General features: G+C 48.8%; 1 protein-coding gene across 1 annotated transcript; it reads right to left on the reverse strand.

Annotated features, from left to right (window-relative positions):
• Positions 1-580: 580 nt before the first annotated feature.
• On the reverse strand, positions 581-7971 carry B9D2 (B9 domain containing 2). The gene is made up of 4 exons (XM_043899249.1): positions 7730-7971; positions 7208-7299; positions 3882-4007; positions 581-1182 (listed from the first exon to the last, which is right to left on the reverse strand). The coding sequence occupies exons 2-4, from the start codon at positions 7293-7295 to the stop codon at positions 869-871; spliced, it is 528 nt and encodes a 175-aa protein (XP_043755184.1). The 5' UTR covers positions 7296-7299; positions 7730-7971; the 3' UTR covers positions 581-868.
• Between the last annotated feature and the right edge of the window lie 7532 nt (positions 7972-15503).

Raw genomic sequence — 15503 nt, forward strand, 5'->3', positions numbered from 1 at the left:
GTTTTTGAAGCCGCCCCGGCCCCACCCAGGAAGCGCGCGGGGCGGGGGCGGCCCTCAGGGGGAAGGCACGGGGGGGCCGGGCCACGGTCCGCATCTCGCGTGGGCGGGCTCCAAGGGGGGTCCCTTAAGCCCGGGGGGAGGGGGCGGGGACCCGGCTCCGCCCCACCAACAGGGTGCTGCCTCCTGGCGGTCGAGCGCCACCGAAGCGGGCGGCAGTGATGCGTGTGGCTTTGAGGACTGGGCAGGGGGTCAGCGAGAGAATAAAGACCTACCTAGTGCGGAAGGCTCAGAGGATGGGGACGCAGGGTACAGGGACTCCGAGGTGGACCGCTCCGAGTGGAGAGTGGGAAACCGGCGCAGAGGGGAACAGGGTCAGCCAGAAGCTAAGGAGCCACTGGGGAATGGGGCACGGGGCGGGGGGAACCCCCAAGGAGTGGGGGCCCTTAAGAGCATCACCCAGAGTGGGGAAGGGGGTCAGACGCTGAGGCAGAGGGCAAGGAAAGGGGGCTTGAGGAGGAGGGTAACAGTAGGAGGAATCCCCCCTCCCACGTCTGACAGATGAAGGTCAAAAAAGCACCCACACTTGAAAAACACACCTTTATTGAGCCCCTCCATGTGTCCGCAGCTTCTCTGCACCCAACCCCCGTGAGCCCACACACCTACTGCTCCCATTTTACAGATGGGGAAACTGGACCTGGGAGGGGCAGCCACTGGGCTTGAGGTGCTAGTCAGGATAGAAGCCGCACCAGCTTTGGCTGGGGTCAGGTCTGACAGTCTCCAAAGCCCACACTTCTGACTACTGCAGCATCCTGCCCCTTATGAGGTGTCCCAAGACATGGCTGGGGGCCAGTCATCCGTACAGGCTCCTTCAGCATTCAACCCCATAGCGATCGAAGTGGCGCAGCAGCAGGCTCAGCTCAAGGTGCACGGTACCACCAGAGGTGGTGTGCAGGCGATAGCGGTCAGCCCCGCTGTAGATGGCATCTCCGTGCAGCAGCTGAGGGCCGCCACCCACGAAGGCCCTCGCCAGCTGCTCTCGCCAGCTGCCCAGGGGCCGCCACGTGGGGCAGTCCAGCTGGTGGGTGCCTGGACTGCTGGGCACATGGCAAAAGCCATAGCCTGCAAGCTGGCAGCGGCCGAAGCTGTCCTGGGACCACACCTGGAGGTGGAGCCGGGGCCAGCCTGCAGGATGGGAGGGAGGGAGGAAAGGTGAAGGGGTTCAGCCCAGCCTCTTTGAAGACCCCAGGCCCACTGCTTCCCTGCCAGGTTTCTGCCCCACCCTCCTCTGGACTCCTACCGCCAGAGAGCAGCCAAGGGATCTTTCTGAATCCAGGTTCTTCCTCTGCTCAAAACCCTTCCATGATTCCCTAATGCACTCAGTAAAAAGTCCACCTCAACATTCTAGGTCCTTGAGGTCTGGCCTCTGTTGAATTTTCTGTCGGCCTCCTCCTCTGTGTCCCCATCTCTGGGGAGCCCAGTCCCCAGGTGAGGGTGTTGGGCCTTGTTCTGGATGCCTCCCTCCTTCCCTCCCCATGGCCACACCCTGTCCTCTTTCCTGGCCTTGGGGCCTTCTTTCTTGCCTTCATCATCGTTCACCTGGCAGCTGGAAGCATCTTTCTCCCCTTTCCATAGACTTCCCAGTTCCTCACTCAAGATACAGTTCAGCCCCTCACCCCATAGGCGAAGTGCTTGGGAGATCCAGCCCCATTTCACCCTCCTTTCTGAGGCTCTCTGAGCTTGGCCCTGTTCTAGAAGCTGGGGATACAGCAGTGAACAGGGCAGACAAAAATTCCTGCCCTTGTGCAGCTGACATCTTAGACAACCAACACAGTAAATACGCAAATTATAGGGTATGTCAGATGGTGATAACTGCTCTGGAGAAAAATACGCTGGGTAGGGTGGGAGTAGGCATGCAGTTTTAGAAGGCAGTGATCAAGAAAAAATTTACTGAGAAGGTGACATCGGAGGGAAGAGACTGGGGGCTATATGGCTATCTAGGAAAGAATGCTCCCAGCAGAGGGGACAGCTAGTGCAAAGGCCCTGAGGTGGGAGCTGCCTGGTGGGACTGATGTGGCTGGAGCAGACAGGGAAGGGGAGACAGAACCAGATCAAGCAGGGCCCTGTCCTTCCATGGTAAGGCTTTGCCTTTTACCTTGAGTGATGTGGGGACCACAGAGGGTCCTAAGCAGAGGAGGAATGTGACCTGACTTAGGTGTTCACAGCAGGGACACCTCAGTAAAGTAAAGACACTATGGTAACAGCCCAGTGAGAGGTGATGGTGGACAGATCAGGGTGCTTTGAAGGTGGTGGGGGGAGTGATGACATTCAGGATGCATTTCAAAGGTGGAGCTAATGGGATTTCCTAATAGAATGAGAAAAGAAACAGCAAGGATATTTGGGATCCTTAAGGGCTGAAAGGACTGTGGCCTGCCTCACCTTCCAACCCATCACCCATGAGGCAGCCAGAGGGATCTTTTTTTTTTTTTTAATTGCAATTTTTTTTTAATGTTTATTTATTTGTTTGGCTGCATCAGGTCTCAGTTGTGGCATGTGGGGTCTCTTGTGGCATGAGGGCTCCAGAGCCCACAGGCTCAGTAGTCACGTGGACCCAGCTGCCCCACAGCATGTGAGATCTTAGTTCCCTGACCAGGGATTGAACCTATGTCCCCTGCATTGGAAGGTGGATTCTCAACTCTGGGCCACCAGGGAAGTCCCCAGAGGGATCTTTTAAAAGCAAAATCTGACTTGTCAATCACCTGCTCTGGCTCCCCAGATATGGCCTCCGCTCTGCGGCCTAGCACTGAAGATCCTGCAGGGCCTGTTCCCTGTCCCCTGCCCCTTGCCACATCACCCTGTGTAGTCCCCCTGCTTGCCCTCCATCCTCCAAATACCCCTGACTCACCTTCCTCCTTGACCCTTCTACACATGGCTTTCGGCCTAGAACGCTCTTCCATCTTTCTGTTTTAATAGCTCCTACTGACTCTTCACAGCAAAGCCAAACATTCCCCCTCCTCCGGGAAGCCCTCCCTGAACTCCCCAGCCGAGTAAGGTACCTCCTCTGGGCTCCCAGAGCCCTTCTGGATCCCTCATCCCAGGCCTGCCCACTCTGGGTTGCCACTCAGGGTAGCTCTTTCTCTCCCCAGAGATGATCTGTGTGGAAACAGAGCTGGGCTAGCAGGGGCTATTTCATCATTGACATCTCCTTGGCCCCCCCGACACAGGGCAGGCCCTCAGTAACTATTATTTATATGATAGAAATATATGGCATATTTATCTAGACTATTTCCTGGAATCGACTCCTTTCTAATGACACAAATATTCTTCCAGGAAAGGTTTTCTGATACTCCTCCTCTCTCACATATTCATTTACCCTCTGAGCAGCAGAAAAGCCCTGCTTGCAGAACAGCCTCTAGCCTTCACCTCTTTCTCTCTCATAATCCTGTCCCAGCTTCCTCCTTTTTTTTCTTTTTTTTTGGCTGAGTCAAGTAGTGTGTGGGATCTTAGTTCCCCTACCAGGGATCAAACCCACACCCCCTGCATTGGAAGCACCGCATCTTAACCCCTGGACCTCCAGGAAGTGCCTCCCAGCTTCCTTCTGATGGAAGACTCTCTTGCTTTGTCTCTGTGAAAGCCACGTCCCTCTCCCCTGGCCCGCCCCTTGACCTTGCCCCCTTAACCCTGGCCTCTGCCCTGGTTCTAAGGAACTCTAGAGCTGGCCTGGGGAGGTTTCTGCTCAGCCTCTCCAGGGCCAAGTCTGGTCAGGAAAGGGACCCAAAGGCACAGGAAGCAGGGCCAGCACTTGGCGTTCTGTTCTGGTAGCATGGGGGTGCCGCTAACCCACCTCCCATTAGTCTTGCCGGAGGCCCAGGCTGGGAACCCACCTTGAAGGCCTTTGGTGGCGAAGTGCAGGTCGATGGGGTGGGACCAGTAGGCCATGTCCCCTATCTGGGGAGTGTCCACCTGTGTTTGGCCCTCCCGCACGCCTGACAGGAGCTTCCATGCTGCCCCTGCAAGTGAGAGCCAGGATATGGATGAGGTGGGGGGAAGGGGCAGGAGACAGTCCTCAAGAAGGGGATCCCACTGTGGCTGCAGGACCCCCTTTCTCTCTAGAACCGGGGGTGGGTGGTGGTCAAGGGTTGCAAAGCGTAGATCCTGGAGCCAAATGTTTAGATTTAAATCCTGGCACTATTTCTTCCTGCCTATGCAACCTTGGGCTTGTTACTTTTCTGTGCCTCGGTCTTCCCATCAGTAAGGTGGGTATAATAATAATGCATCCCTCACAGGTTTGTGAGGTGATTAAATGAATTAATACACACGAAGCACCAAGAATAGTGCCCATGGCATAGTGCCTGCTGAATAAGTGTTGGGTATCACTTTATTATATTACTATTCTCATTCCACATTTAGAGGCCCTAGTCTGAGGACTAAGATGGGGCCAAGGGTGTCCTTCATGAACAGAAGCACAGAGCATATTGTGAAAGGTGCATCGTAACAGCAATCCTACCGAGGGTGACAGTAATAGCAAAAATGCACCGAGTGCTTACCAAATGCCAGACGCTGTGCTAAGCGCTTTAGTAATGAATTCATTTAATCCGCCTTCTGGGACTCTTAATCCCCACCCCATCCCCTGCTTACAGATTCTCCTCCATAGCCCATAGGCCCTGCAAGGCCTGGCCTGTGCGCCCCCCCCTCCCCGCCCCCACCCACCACCTTCCTGAGCTCATCTTTCATCCCTTTCCTCATTCCTCACCACTCTCTGGCCTCACTGGTTTCTATTTTTGTTCCACTCTTCAGGGCCTTTGCACTGGCTGTTGTTCCTTTTGCCTAGAAAACGCTGCTCCTGGATATCCCCAGACTTTTTTTTCCCCATACTTCAGGGATCAGCTCAAGTGCTACTTTTCACAGAGGTGTTCTCCCTCACCCTCCTATCCCCAAACTAACCAGTCCCTCTCACATCATCTCTCAGCTCATCTCTTCCTAGGACCTAGTGCACTATCTGTAATCATTGGACTCATGTCTTTATCTGTTTATTTATTCTCTGTCTCCCCTCCTGTGAGCCCGAAAAGAGCAGGGATCTTGTAAAGTACTGGATCCCTAGGACTGCAAACCCAGATCTTGGTACACAGAAGGTGCCCGATACATGTTTGTTGGACAAAGAATTGATCCTAGGAGGTGGGGGCTAATACAATCCTCATCTTACAGGTAAAGAAACAGACGCTGAGAAGGAATGGCACTTGGCCATTCATTCCACAAACCTTTACTGAACAACTTCTCTGTGCTAAGCACTGTTCTCCACGCTGGGCCTACAGCAGGACCGCAGCAGACCAAGTCCCACAGCGGAGCTGATTCAAATGGAGCTCTGTTTTGTTTCTGGTTTGTCTTTTAGTTTTTGACCATGCCTTGAAGCATGTGGGGATCTTAGTTCCTCAACCAGGGATCAAACCTGTGTCCCCTGCAGCAGAAGTGTGGAGTCTTGGACCATTGGACCACCAGGGACGTTCCTCAAATAGAGCTCTGACTGATAGCAGAGACCAAGCCCCTTATCTGACTGCCCTTCGGCTCTCTCTTGCATAACTAACGCCCCTCTCCCTGGCAAAGAGCTCCCTGAAATAATAAAAATCATGTTGGTTACTGCTCCCTTCTGGGCCAGGTGAGGAAAGCAACAGGCCTTGAGTCAGGATTCTCACATACAAGACTTCCTGACACTGCTATGAAGGACAAATAGTCCCATTTTACAGACGAGGAAACTGAGGCTCTGAGAGGGAACAGTGCTTACCCCAGGTCACAGAACAGATAAGTGGTAGGGCGCTGGAAACCTAGTCAGTTCCGGGCTTGTCTTCTTACTCACTCAGCTGGAGGATCCCAATTTCCCAGGGAATCTCAGCCACTAGTCTATCCACCAGTGAAATCACAAAGGACTCTGGACCTAAAAAGATGATGACGACGACGGCCACACTCATTTCACGGATATGTATCTCTGCTAGACAACATATCCCAGGCTTAGAAACAAGAACCCATCCAGCTGTCACACAAGCCAGGCAAACACTTACGAGGACTTACAAATCCAGGTCCTCTTCTGAGGGCTGTTGATATTCATGTAGTCCTCACAACAACCCCAGGAGGTAAATAGTGTTATTATTCCCATTGTATAGACAGGGAAATCGAGGCAAAGACAAGTGCCCAAGGTCACATAATTAATAAACAGGAGCTGGTTTTGAATCCAGACAGTCTCTTCTCTTAACCTGTCAGTACTCTGCTGCCTCTTAGGTGCTATTAGCTTCATTTTCAGACAAGGAAACAGGCTCAAAAGGTCAAGTCCAAAGGCTCCTAATTAATAGGTAAGGGAGTTTGTACTTGAGCCCAGACTTGGTGACCCGTGGCCCTATCACACTAACCACCACACTCTACTGCCTCTGATGAAAAGGCATGAAAACTGGGATCTCCAAGGCCCCTCTTGGGCTTGCGTGGATGGACTTGGATGACGATCAGAACTGGGTTCCTATGTTTTCACAGAGAAATGTGAATACAGGAGGGTGGTCTCTCCTCTTAACTGCAAGATGGAAACTTCCATTTCACCTTAAGAACTCAATAAACGGAGACAGTAAAGCAAAGAATTAAGATGGGGGCGTCACACAAGGCACCTCTAAGACAGTGAATGGAACCCAAATAGTGTTGTTAGGGCCATTAAGTGTTTTGAGGATTGGGAGTGTGTGTTGGGGGTAGGTGGGTGTGTTAAGCCTATAGTCCCCTATCCTTGCTGTGTGTCCTAGGTCACTTCAGTCGTATCCGACTCTTTGTGACCCTATGAACTGTAGCCTATCAGGCTCCTCTGTCCATGGGATTCTGCAGGCAAGAATACTGGAGTGGGTTGCCATGTCCTCCTTCAGGGGATCTTCCAGACCCAGGGATTAAACCCATGTCTCTTATATCTCTTGCATTGGCAGGCAGGTTGTCTACCACTAGCACCACCATGGGAAGCCCTCAGGGAATGTGTATTGAGAGGCTAGAACTCAGAGTACCCAGAGGTGGGATGGGAAGGGATAAGAAGGGAGCCAGAGGCTCGCACGAACAGAATGTGGTCAGGGGTAGGAGTCCTGAGAACTGATGGAAGCTGAGGACCAGGGACTGAGCCAAGGGGTCAAGGAAAGAAGGTGGAGCAGCTAGACTGAGAGGTTTCGGTGGGCAAATGAACCATGTCGGGGAATACCTGTGTGGATGCCCCACTTGCAGAACAGGCTACTTTCCGAGAAACCGGTGGCCCCCATGATCTGTCCGATCACGTGCACCTCAGCCATTGCCCTGAAAGGGGAAAATATAATCACAGCCTTATGAGAAAAGTGTACAATTATCTCCACCTAGTAGATGGGAAGACTGAGGCCCACCAAGTAAGGAGCAATACGTGGGATTCCAAGCTAGTTTCGTCAAACCACTGAGGTTGCGGTTTCAACCATGATACTAACTGCCTCTCCAGGAGAGTCTCAGAAAAATGAGGGGCGAGAAACGGACGCTCCAAGGAGCTGGCGCGTAATTCGGCCTGCCTCTAAAACAACTTCTTCCTAGGCTCAACGCCGCGGAAAGTCCCGCCCCAGGGGCCCCAATGGCTCCGCCCACAACGCAAAAGCTCCACCTCCCACGTCAGATATCCGCCCCCCAAGTCCATGAGGCGCATGCGTTTTAAGTTCTGGTCGCCTTAGCTCCGCCTGTGAGTTCGCGCATGCGTTATTCCTACCTCAGCGTACTTAACGGTTAGGAGAGGCAAGAGCGCTTGCGGGGATTGGAGTTCATGGGCCTGAGCTGTCCCTCTCTCCGCAGGCGCTGACTTCCCGGGTCTGGCTCACGCCTCTCCTAGGACCTTCCTGGCAGCGAGAGAGCTGAGGCGCAGATCTCTCCAAGACCGCGCCCGCCTCCTGCCTCCCAGGTTGTTGCCGGGGCAACGGCAGCCTCCTCCCCTGGCCTTTCACCCGCCCTGCGGGTTGCTAATTGGCCCTAGCGGCACTTGGGGGGCGGGACTATGCTGTGATTGACACTTTCTCTCCCCCACCCATCTCCATTTTTGGGTAAGAAGTCTCTCCAGCCACGATCCACGGTTCAGCCATTTGCGGCGCGGCCACATTGTGGCCATGTTGAGCGCGGCGAAGAAGTTTGAACAGTGCCTGTCTCAGATATTCTCATAACAGAATAAGCAAATCCATCCATGCCCCATTACCCCTCAAACTGTCTCTCAACAGGGACCACAAGACAGACTTGAGCCAGAGCTAAGGGGGAATCTCACGAGTTTGGGTGCAACCCTCTGCCTCCTAACTGGAAATAAACTTCATCTGGTTGGCGGGGTTCCTTTTTAGAGTTCCCCCAAGCTTCTCAAAGACTGATTAATTCAACTTCCGTCTCAGAAATACCGCCCATTTCTTCATTGTTAGTGCTGATTCTGAGCAGTGAGTGGGTGGGGTGGGGGAAGGGGTAAGAGAAATGAGGAACTGAGGCCACTTTATCTGCAGAAAATCCTGTTTTTTGAAGGCTGGACTCTGTCAGTAACTTAGGACCTTGAGCAGCTCTAGGTCTCAGATATCTCATCCATGTCATGAGCCCAAGTGGAGTGACTGAGCCAGGCACTCACACGTTCTGATTCCTGAACAGTACCTTCTCCACCCTCCAAGTCCAGTTGAACCAAGACCAGGAGTCCAAAGGGAACTTATTCCCCTACTTATTGTAAAACAGGGACAGCAAAAGTTAGAGTCACCAGCTCAAAGTTATAGGGAGGGGGGCAACATTTCAACAGGATAGTGTCGTGGTTTGTGTGCAGGTTAGAAAGGAATTTCCAGACATGAAGCAGAATGAGAGGAAGATAGAGTTTATTAGAGAGGGAGATGCCCTTGGAACTGCAGGCCTACCTCCTGACAGAGCAGCGAGAGCTGACTGTTAGAACAGCAGGCCGGCTCAAGGGAGAGCCAACGCCTTTCAGCGGCTAGTAGCCAATTTCTGTAGCCTCAAGGCAAAACTTCTGTTGGAAGGGTGGCATTAGGTGATTGGTTAGGATGCTGTAGGGTGAATAATGGAGTGGGTGTTTTTACCTAATATGGGGTCGGGGAACTGAGCGGTTTAGATCTGGGGGGTGCTCATGGCAATGGTTGCTATGGGGACTCTGGTCAGTTCCTGAGATGACCTTAGTACGGGCCTTCACATCTGTGGACTCGGTACAAGGCTTTACACCTGTGACCTTAGTATAGGGCTCCACAGATAGTATTTATATAGAAAAAATAATTCAATATATAATTCGATAATATTTCACTAATAGGTATATTTGAAAGCTACCATTTATCAAGTGATCTCTCTGTGCCAGCCACTGTAAACTGATTGTTTTGCAAGCATGATCTCCTTTAATCCTTAGATATCCCATGTGTGTGCTCAGTCGTGTCCGACTCTTTGCAACCCTTTGGACTGTAGCCTGCCAGGCTCCTCTGTCCATAGGGATTTTTCAGGCAAGAATACTGGAGTGGGTTGCCATTTCCTTCTCCAGGGGATCTTCCTGACCCAGGGATCAAATTCATGTCTCTTACATTGGCAGGTGGATTCTTTACCACTGCACCATCAGGGAAGCCCACAGATATTCCACAGGGTGGGTAATTATCAGTTTTATTTAAGATGAAGAAATTAGGGCAAAATCATTTATCCTTAAACCAAATTGACTATAGTTCTGTCCTGTGCTACGTGCTCAGTCGCATCTGACTCTTTTGTGACTGCATGGACTGTAGGCTGCCAGGCTCCTCTGTCCATGGAATTTTCCAGGCAAGAATACTGGAGTGGGTTGCCAGTTCCTACTCCAGGGGATCTTCTCGACCCAGAGATTGAACCCATGTCTCCTGCATTGGTAGGTAGATTCTTAACTGCTGTGTCACCTGGGAAACCCATAGTTCTCTCACGCTCTGTCCCAAAACTTTATGTTCTTCACCTCCTGCTGTCTTACTTCTCTTGGATACACATCTCATCTCCCAGTATCAAAGGAATATGGAGGTCATAGGTGTCATCCTCAACTCCATCACGTCCCACGTCCAGCCAGTCATCAAAGTCCTATACATGGGACTCACCTGGTGGTCCAGTGGTTAAGACTCTCTGATTCCACTTCACTGGGCACAGGGTTCATTCTCTGGTCTCAGAACTAAGATCCCACATGCCACACAGCATGGCCCCAAAACAAACAAACAAAAGTCTCATAAAAAGCTCCTTCTTAAATATTTTTTCTTCAGTTGGTTTCTTTCCCACTGGTAATATTAGTGATTAAGAAAATGCTTCCCAGTTCAACTACCTGGATTTAAGTCTTAGTTCTGGCCCTTCTGTTTGACCTTTAGCCCTCAGTTCCCTCGTCTGTAACAGGAGAATGAGTAATGGTACCCACCGTGTTAGATTGTGGTCAGAATTTAATGAATGTATGAAACTGGACATTTAAAACATGTCCACAGATTCTTGACACTCCTTTCACTAGGCAGTGGAGCCTGCCCCTCTTGAGTATGGGCTGCACTTTGTAACTTGCTCCTAACCAGTAGCTCGTGGTACAGCTGTTGCTGTGTGACTTCTGAGACTAAGCCATAAAAGGCATTGAGGAGTCCGCCTCCATTTCTCTCTTGCATGGCTCACCTTGAGAGAGCCCAGCCACCACGATGCGACAGCAGGGAAGCAGCCAGCAGAGAGACCCAAATGGGGAAGAACCAAAGCCAAACAAATCAGCACCATGTGAGACCTCTCTTGGAAGATCGTCAGCTGCAGCAAACCTTCAGGTGACTGTTGCAGCTGGCCACCATGCCAACTGTAACTTCATGACACCCTGACCCAGAGTCAGCCAACAAAGCCATCAACAGATTCCTGACCAATAGAAACTATGTCTGATGGTAGGATTTCTTGTTTTAAGCCACTAAAGTTTTGGAGGATAATTTGTTATGCAGCAATAATAACAATGTAAATGCCTAATAATAATAATATAAATGCCTAATGAGTTTAGGGTAGTGCCTGGCACATAAGAAGCACTATAAATGTTTGTTATTATTGATAGTTTTTACTGTTCATGTTGTTGTTACTGAGATGGCATATTTTACATATTTTTACAAGAAGCACACTGAATATCTCTTTATGTAGTTTTTATTCTTAAAGTCTTTTCAATTGTGATAACATATCGTAAGATTTACCATTTTAACCATCTTTAAGTGAACAGTTCAGTGGCCTTAAGTACATTCGCATAATTGTGCAATCTCTCTATAACTCTTTTCATTTTGCAAAACTGAAACTATACCAATTAAACAAAAACTCCCATCCCTCCCTCCCTTCCTCTGGCCCCTGGAAACCCCCTATTTACTATTTCTATGAATTTGACTACTGTAGGTACCCCATATGAGTGGAATCAATATTTGTCCTTTTATGACTGGGTTTTTTCATTTAGCATAATTTAGCATAATGTCCTCAAGGATCAGCCATGCTGTAGTGCATGTCAGAATTTCCTTGTGTTTCAAAATTATATGGCAATTATTTATTTATTTTGAAGCATAGTTGACCTCCAACACCATGTTAGTTCCAGGTGCACAACATAATGGTTTGGTATTTCTATACATTACAAAGTGGACATCACAGAATTTCCTTCCTTTCTAAAGTTGAATAATATTTTTAGATATACACTCTGTTTTCTTTATCCATTCATCTAGTTGGGTTGCTTCCACCTTTGGGCTATTGTGAATAAAGCTACTATGAACATGGGTGTATACACACATCTCTTTAATCTCTTGCTTTCAGTTCTTTTGGGTATACATCCAGAAGCAAAATTGCTGGGTCATATGGTAAGTCTATTTTTAATTTTTGGAGGAAATGCTGTACTCATTATTAGAGTGACTGTTCATCCTCTTTTATATCTTGGCTTTTTTTTTTTTTTTTTTGGCCAAGCAGAGTGGCTTGTGGGATCTTAGTTCCCTGACCAGGGATTGAACCCATCTTCGACAGTGAAAGAGCCTAGTCCTAACCACTGAACCACAGGGAATTGCCACATCTTGCATTTTTCACTCAGTGATACATCTTGAAAGGTTATCCATATCTTTAGATCGAACTCACATTTTCAAAAATAAATGCTTGGCAGTATGTGTACAGAAAAGTGCACAAATCATAAGTGAACAGCTGAATTAAATTTCATTAACTGAGCACACCTGGTAACCAGAACTCAACTCATGAAAAGAACATGACTAGCCTCCAAGGATGCCCTTCATGCCTCATCCAGGATGCCCCCAAGGGAAACCACTAACTGGACTCCTAACAATATGCATTAATTTTGCCTGGTTTTGTACTTCATATAAACGAAATTTCACAGTATGTATTGCTTTGTGTCTGCTTTCTCTTGCTCAGTGCCTTGTGAAATTTATTCCATGCCATTGCATGTGGCTGTAGTTCTTTCATTCTCACTGCCATATAGTTTCCTCTGTGTGAAGATGCTATACTTTATCCATCTGTTGATGAGAACCTGTTTTCTGGTGGACATATGTTCATATCTTATTGGACTGGAATTGGGTCATTAGGTGGCTCACTAGTAAAGAATCCACCTGCCAATTCAGGAGACCCAAGAGACATGAGTTTGATCCCTGGGTTGGGAAGATCCCCTGGAGAAGGAAATGGCAACCCACTCCAGTATTCCTGCCTGGAAAATACCATGGACAGGGAAGCTGGGTGGGCTACAGTCCGTGGGGGTCACAAAGAGTCAGACATGACTAAGTACGCACACGCACACACAAGATATGTTCAGCTATAGTAGAAACTGCCCAGGAGTTTTCGTAGTGGTTGAACCAATTTGGATGCTCATTCAACCTAGTGGTTGAACCAGTTTTAGATGTATGAGAGTTCCCCTGCTCCACATCCTTACCAGTACATCCTGGTGGCTTCTTCTATCATTTAACCATTCTGATGGGGGTGTATTGGTAATACATTGTGATTTTAATTTGCATTTGCCTGATGATTAGTTGGGTAATTTTTTAAATGCTCATTGCAACCTTGGTTTCCTCTTTTTGTGAAGTTTCATTCAATTTTTTCATTTGATTTTCTTTCCAGTTATATATGTATGTATATACACACATATATACACATATGTGTACACATATACATATATTATATTCATAATATTATTTTAACAGTAAAATTCTCCCAAGAACTAGAGGGTTCTCCTATATAACCATAATACCAGTTTAACATTTCCCCAAGTATCAATTTAATATTGATAGAAAACTATCATCTATTCATAGTTTATATTCAGATTTATCCCATTGTCCCAATAACATACCTTGTCACCATCTGCTCTCCATCTGGGATCACACTTTGTGTTTATTTGTCATGTTTCTTTAAGTAAGTGTTAGTCGCTCAGTTATGTCCAACTCTTTGCGACCCCATGGACTGCAGCCCACAAGGCTCCTCTATCATGAGATTTTCCAGGCAAGGATACTGGAGTAGGTTGCCATTTCCTTCTCCTGGGGATCTTCCCAACCCAAGGATCGAACCCAGGTCTCCTACACTGCAGGCAGATTCAGTCATGTCCAACTCTTCGCAACCCCATGGACTGTAGCCCGTCAGGCTCCTCTCTCTATGGAATTTTCCAGGCAACAATACCAGAGTGGGTTGCCATGCCCTCCTCCTAGGGATGTTCCCGATTCAGGGATTGAACCCAAGTCTCTTATGTCTCCTGCATTGGTAGGTGGGTTCTTTACCACTAGCACCACCTAGGAAGCCGGTCATGTTTCTTTGGTTACCTTTAACCTAGAACAGGCTGCCAACTTTTAGATTTTTATGTTTTCGTTTTCATGACACTGACATTTTAAATATATATATTTAATCTGGCTGCATTAGGTCTCAGTTGTGGCACGCAGGCTCTCTACTTGTGGCACATGGGCTCCAGAGCGTGCAGGCTTCATCGTTGCAACTCACGAACTTAGTTATTCCTTGGCATTGTCCCCTGCATTGCAAGGTGGATTCTTAACCACTGGACCACCAAGGAAATCCCAATACTGACATTTTTTTTCCATTTATTTTTATTAGTTGGAGGTTAATTACTTTATACCAATACTGACATTTTTGAAGAGTTCAGATCAGCTACTTTATAAAGTGTCCCTCTATTTGGCTCTGTCCCATGTGTTCTCATGATTAGATTCAGATGATGCATTTTTGGCAGAAGCATCGTAGAAATGATGTCATATCCTTCCTTTTCAAGTGCAGGTCAGTAGGCACACAATGTTGATCTGTTCCAATACTGGTGATGTTCACTTCTACCACCTGATTTAAGTGGTGTCTGCTGACATTGTTCATTAATACTGTTTTTTTTCCCCTTTGTAGTAAGTTATCGGTGGGGGGATCCTTGTCCTGTTCCTCATCAAACTTTCACTCAGTGGCTTAGGCTTCTGTTGATAATCCTGGCTGGGATTTCACGTTCAGTATTTCAGGACCATCACAAAGCCCAGGAACCCTGGAAGGGGCAGGGAGACTGTACAAGGTTGATGGTGGCCAGAGAATGTAGAGAAGTGAATAAATCTCTAGGGTGTGGGACTTCCCTGGTGGTCCAGTGGTCAGGACTTTGCGCTTCCACTGCAGGGGGTGTGGATTCCATCCATGGAATAAAATCCTGCATGCAGCGTGACTAAAAACCACCCCCCCCCACAATTTCTAGGATGGCCTACAGGGTTGGGGGGCCCCATATTGTTCAGGGATTCAGTAAAAATCAGTAAATTCAGCCTCAGTAAAATGTACCGATTCAGCCTCAGTAACAAAGGGAAGCTGGTAAGAATTCATGTGCCCACACCACAAATAGGTATTGAAGGCTTGCTTTGCACCCAGGCACTGTTCTAGGCCCCAAGGCACAGCAGTGAACAAAAGACAGCAAATCCCAGCTCAGCTGCAGCTGGCACTGATGTGGGGGAATTCAAACTACAAACAGCCAAAGTATGCAGTATGTTTCACAGTGATAAGAGCAAGGTTAAGGAGATAAGGAGTAACAGGTTATCTCTCCTGATAGAACAGTCCTGCTCCCTCTCCTCTTCTATCCTCCCGTGGGTCTCCCCGCCTGTTGTCAGCCAGAATCTCTGGCTGAGCCAAGTGCACTTCCAGACACCATCTGCTCTCCCTGGGAGTGGGGTCCGTGCCAACTCCAGCGTCTGGACTCTTGGCACGGAGCCCCAGAGCCCTGGAGCGAGAGAACTCTGGCCGGCCCCACATCAGGAAGGGAATCCTCCAGTTTGGCTGTCTGCGACTGGTGAGATGGAGGGCTTCCGAGAGACAGGGAAGCCAGTGCAAGCTGGGTGGCCTCCTTGAAGGAGGTCGAAGCCTGTAGCGTGAGAAGAGTCCCTTCATCAGACTGAAGATGATGACTATATTAATAAATAATTCTATTCCTAAGCACTATTAAACACGTTCAGAGTGCCTAGTTTGGGGCAAATGCTGGACATGTGTTATTGCACCTAATCAAAGTGCTTTATATATGTGATCGCAATCTAAGAGTCAGG

The sequence above is a fragment of the Cervus elaphus genome, chromosome 4 (genome assembly GCF_910594005.1).
Source record: "Cervus elaphus chromosome 4, mCerEla1.1, whole genome shotgun sequence".
Lineage (NCBI taxonomy): Eukaryota > Metazoa > Chordata > Mammalia > Artiodactyla > Cervidae > Cervus > Cervus elaphus.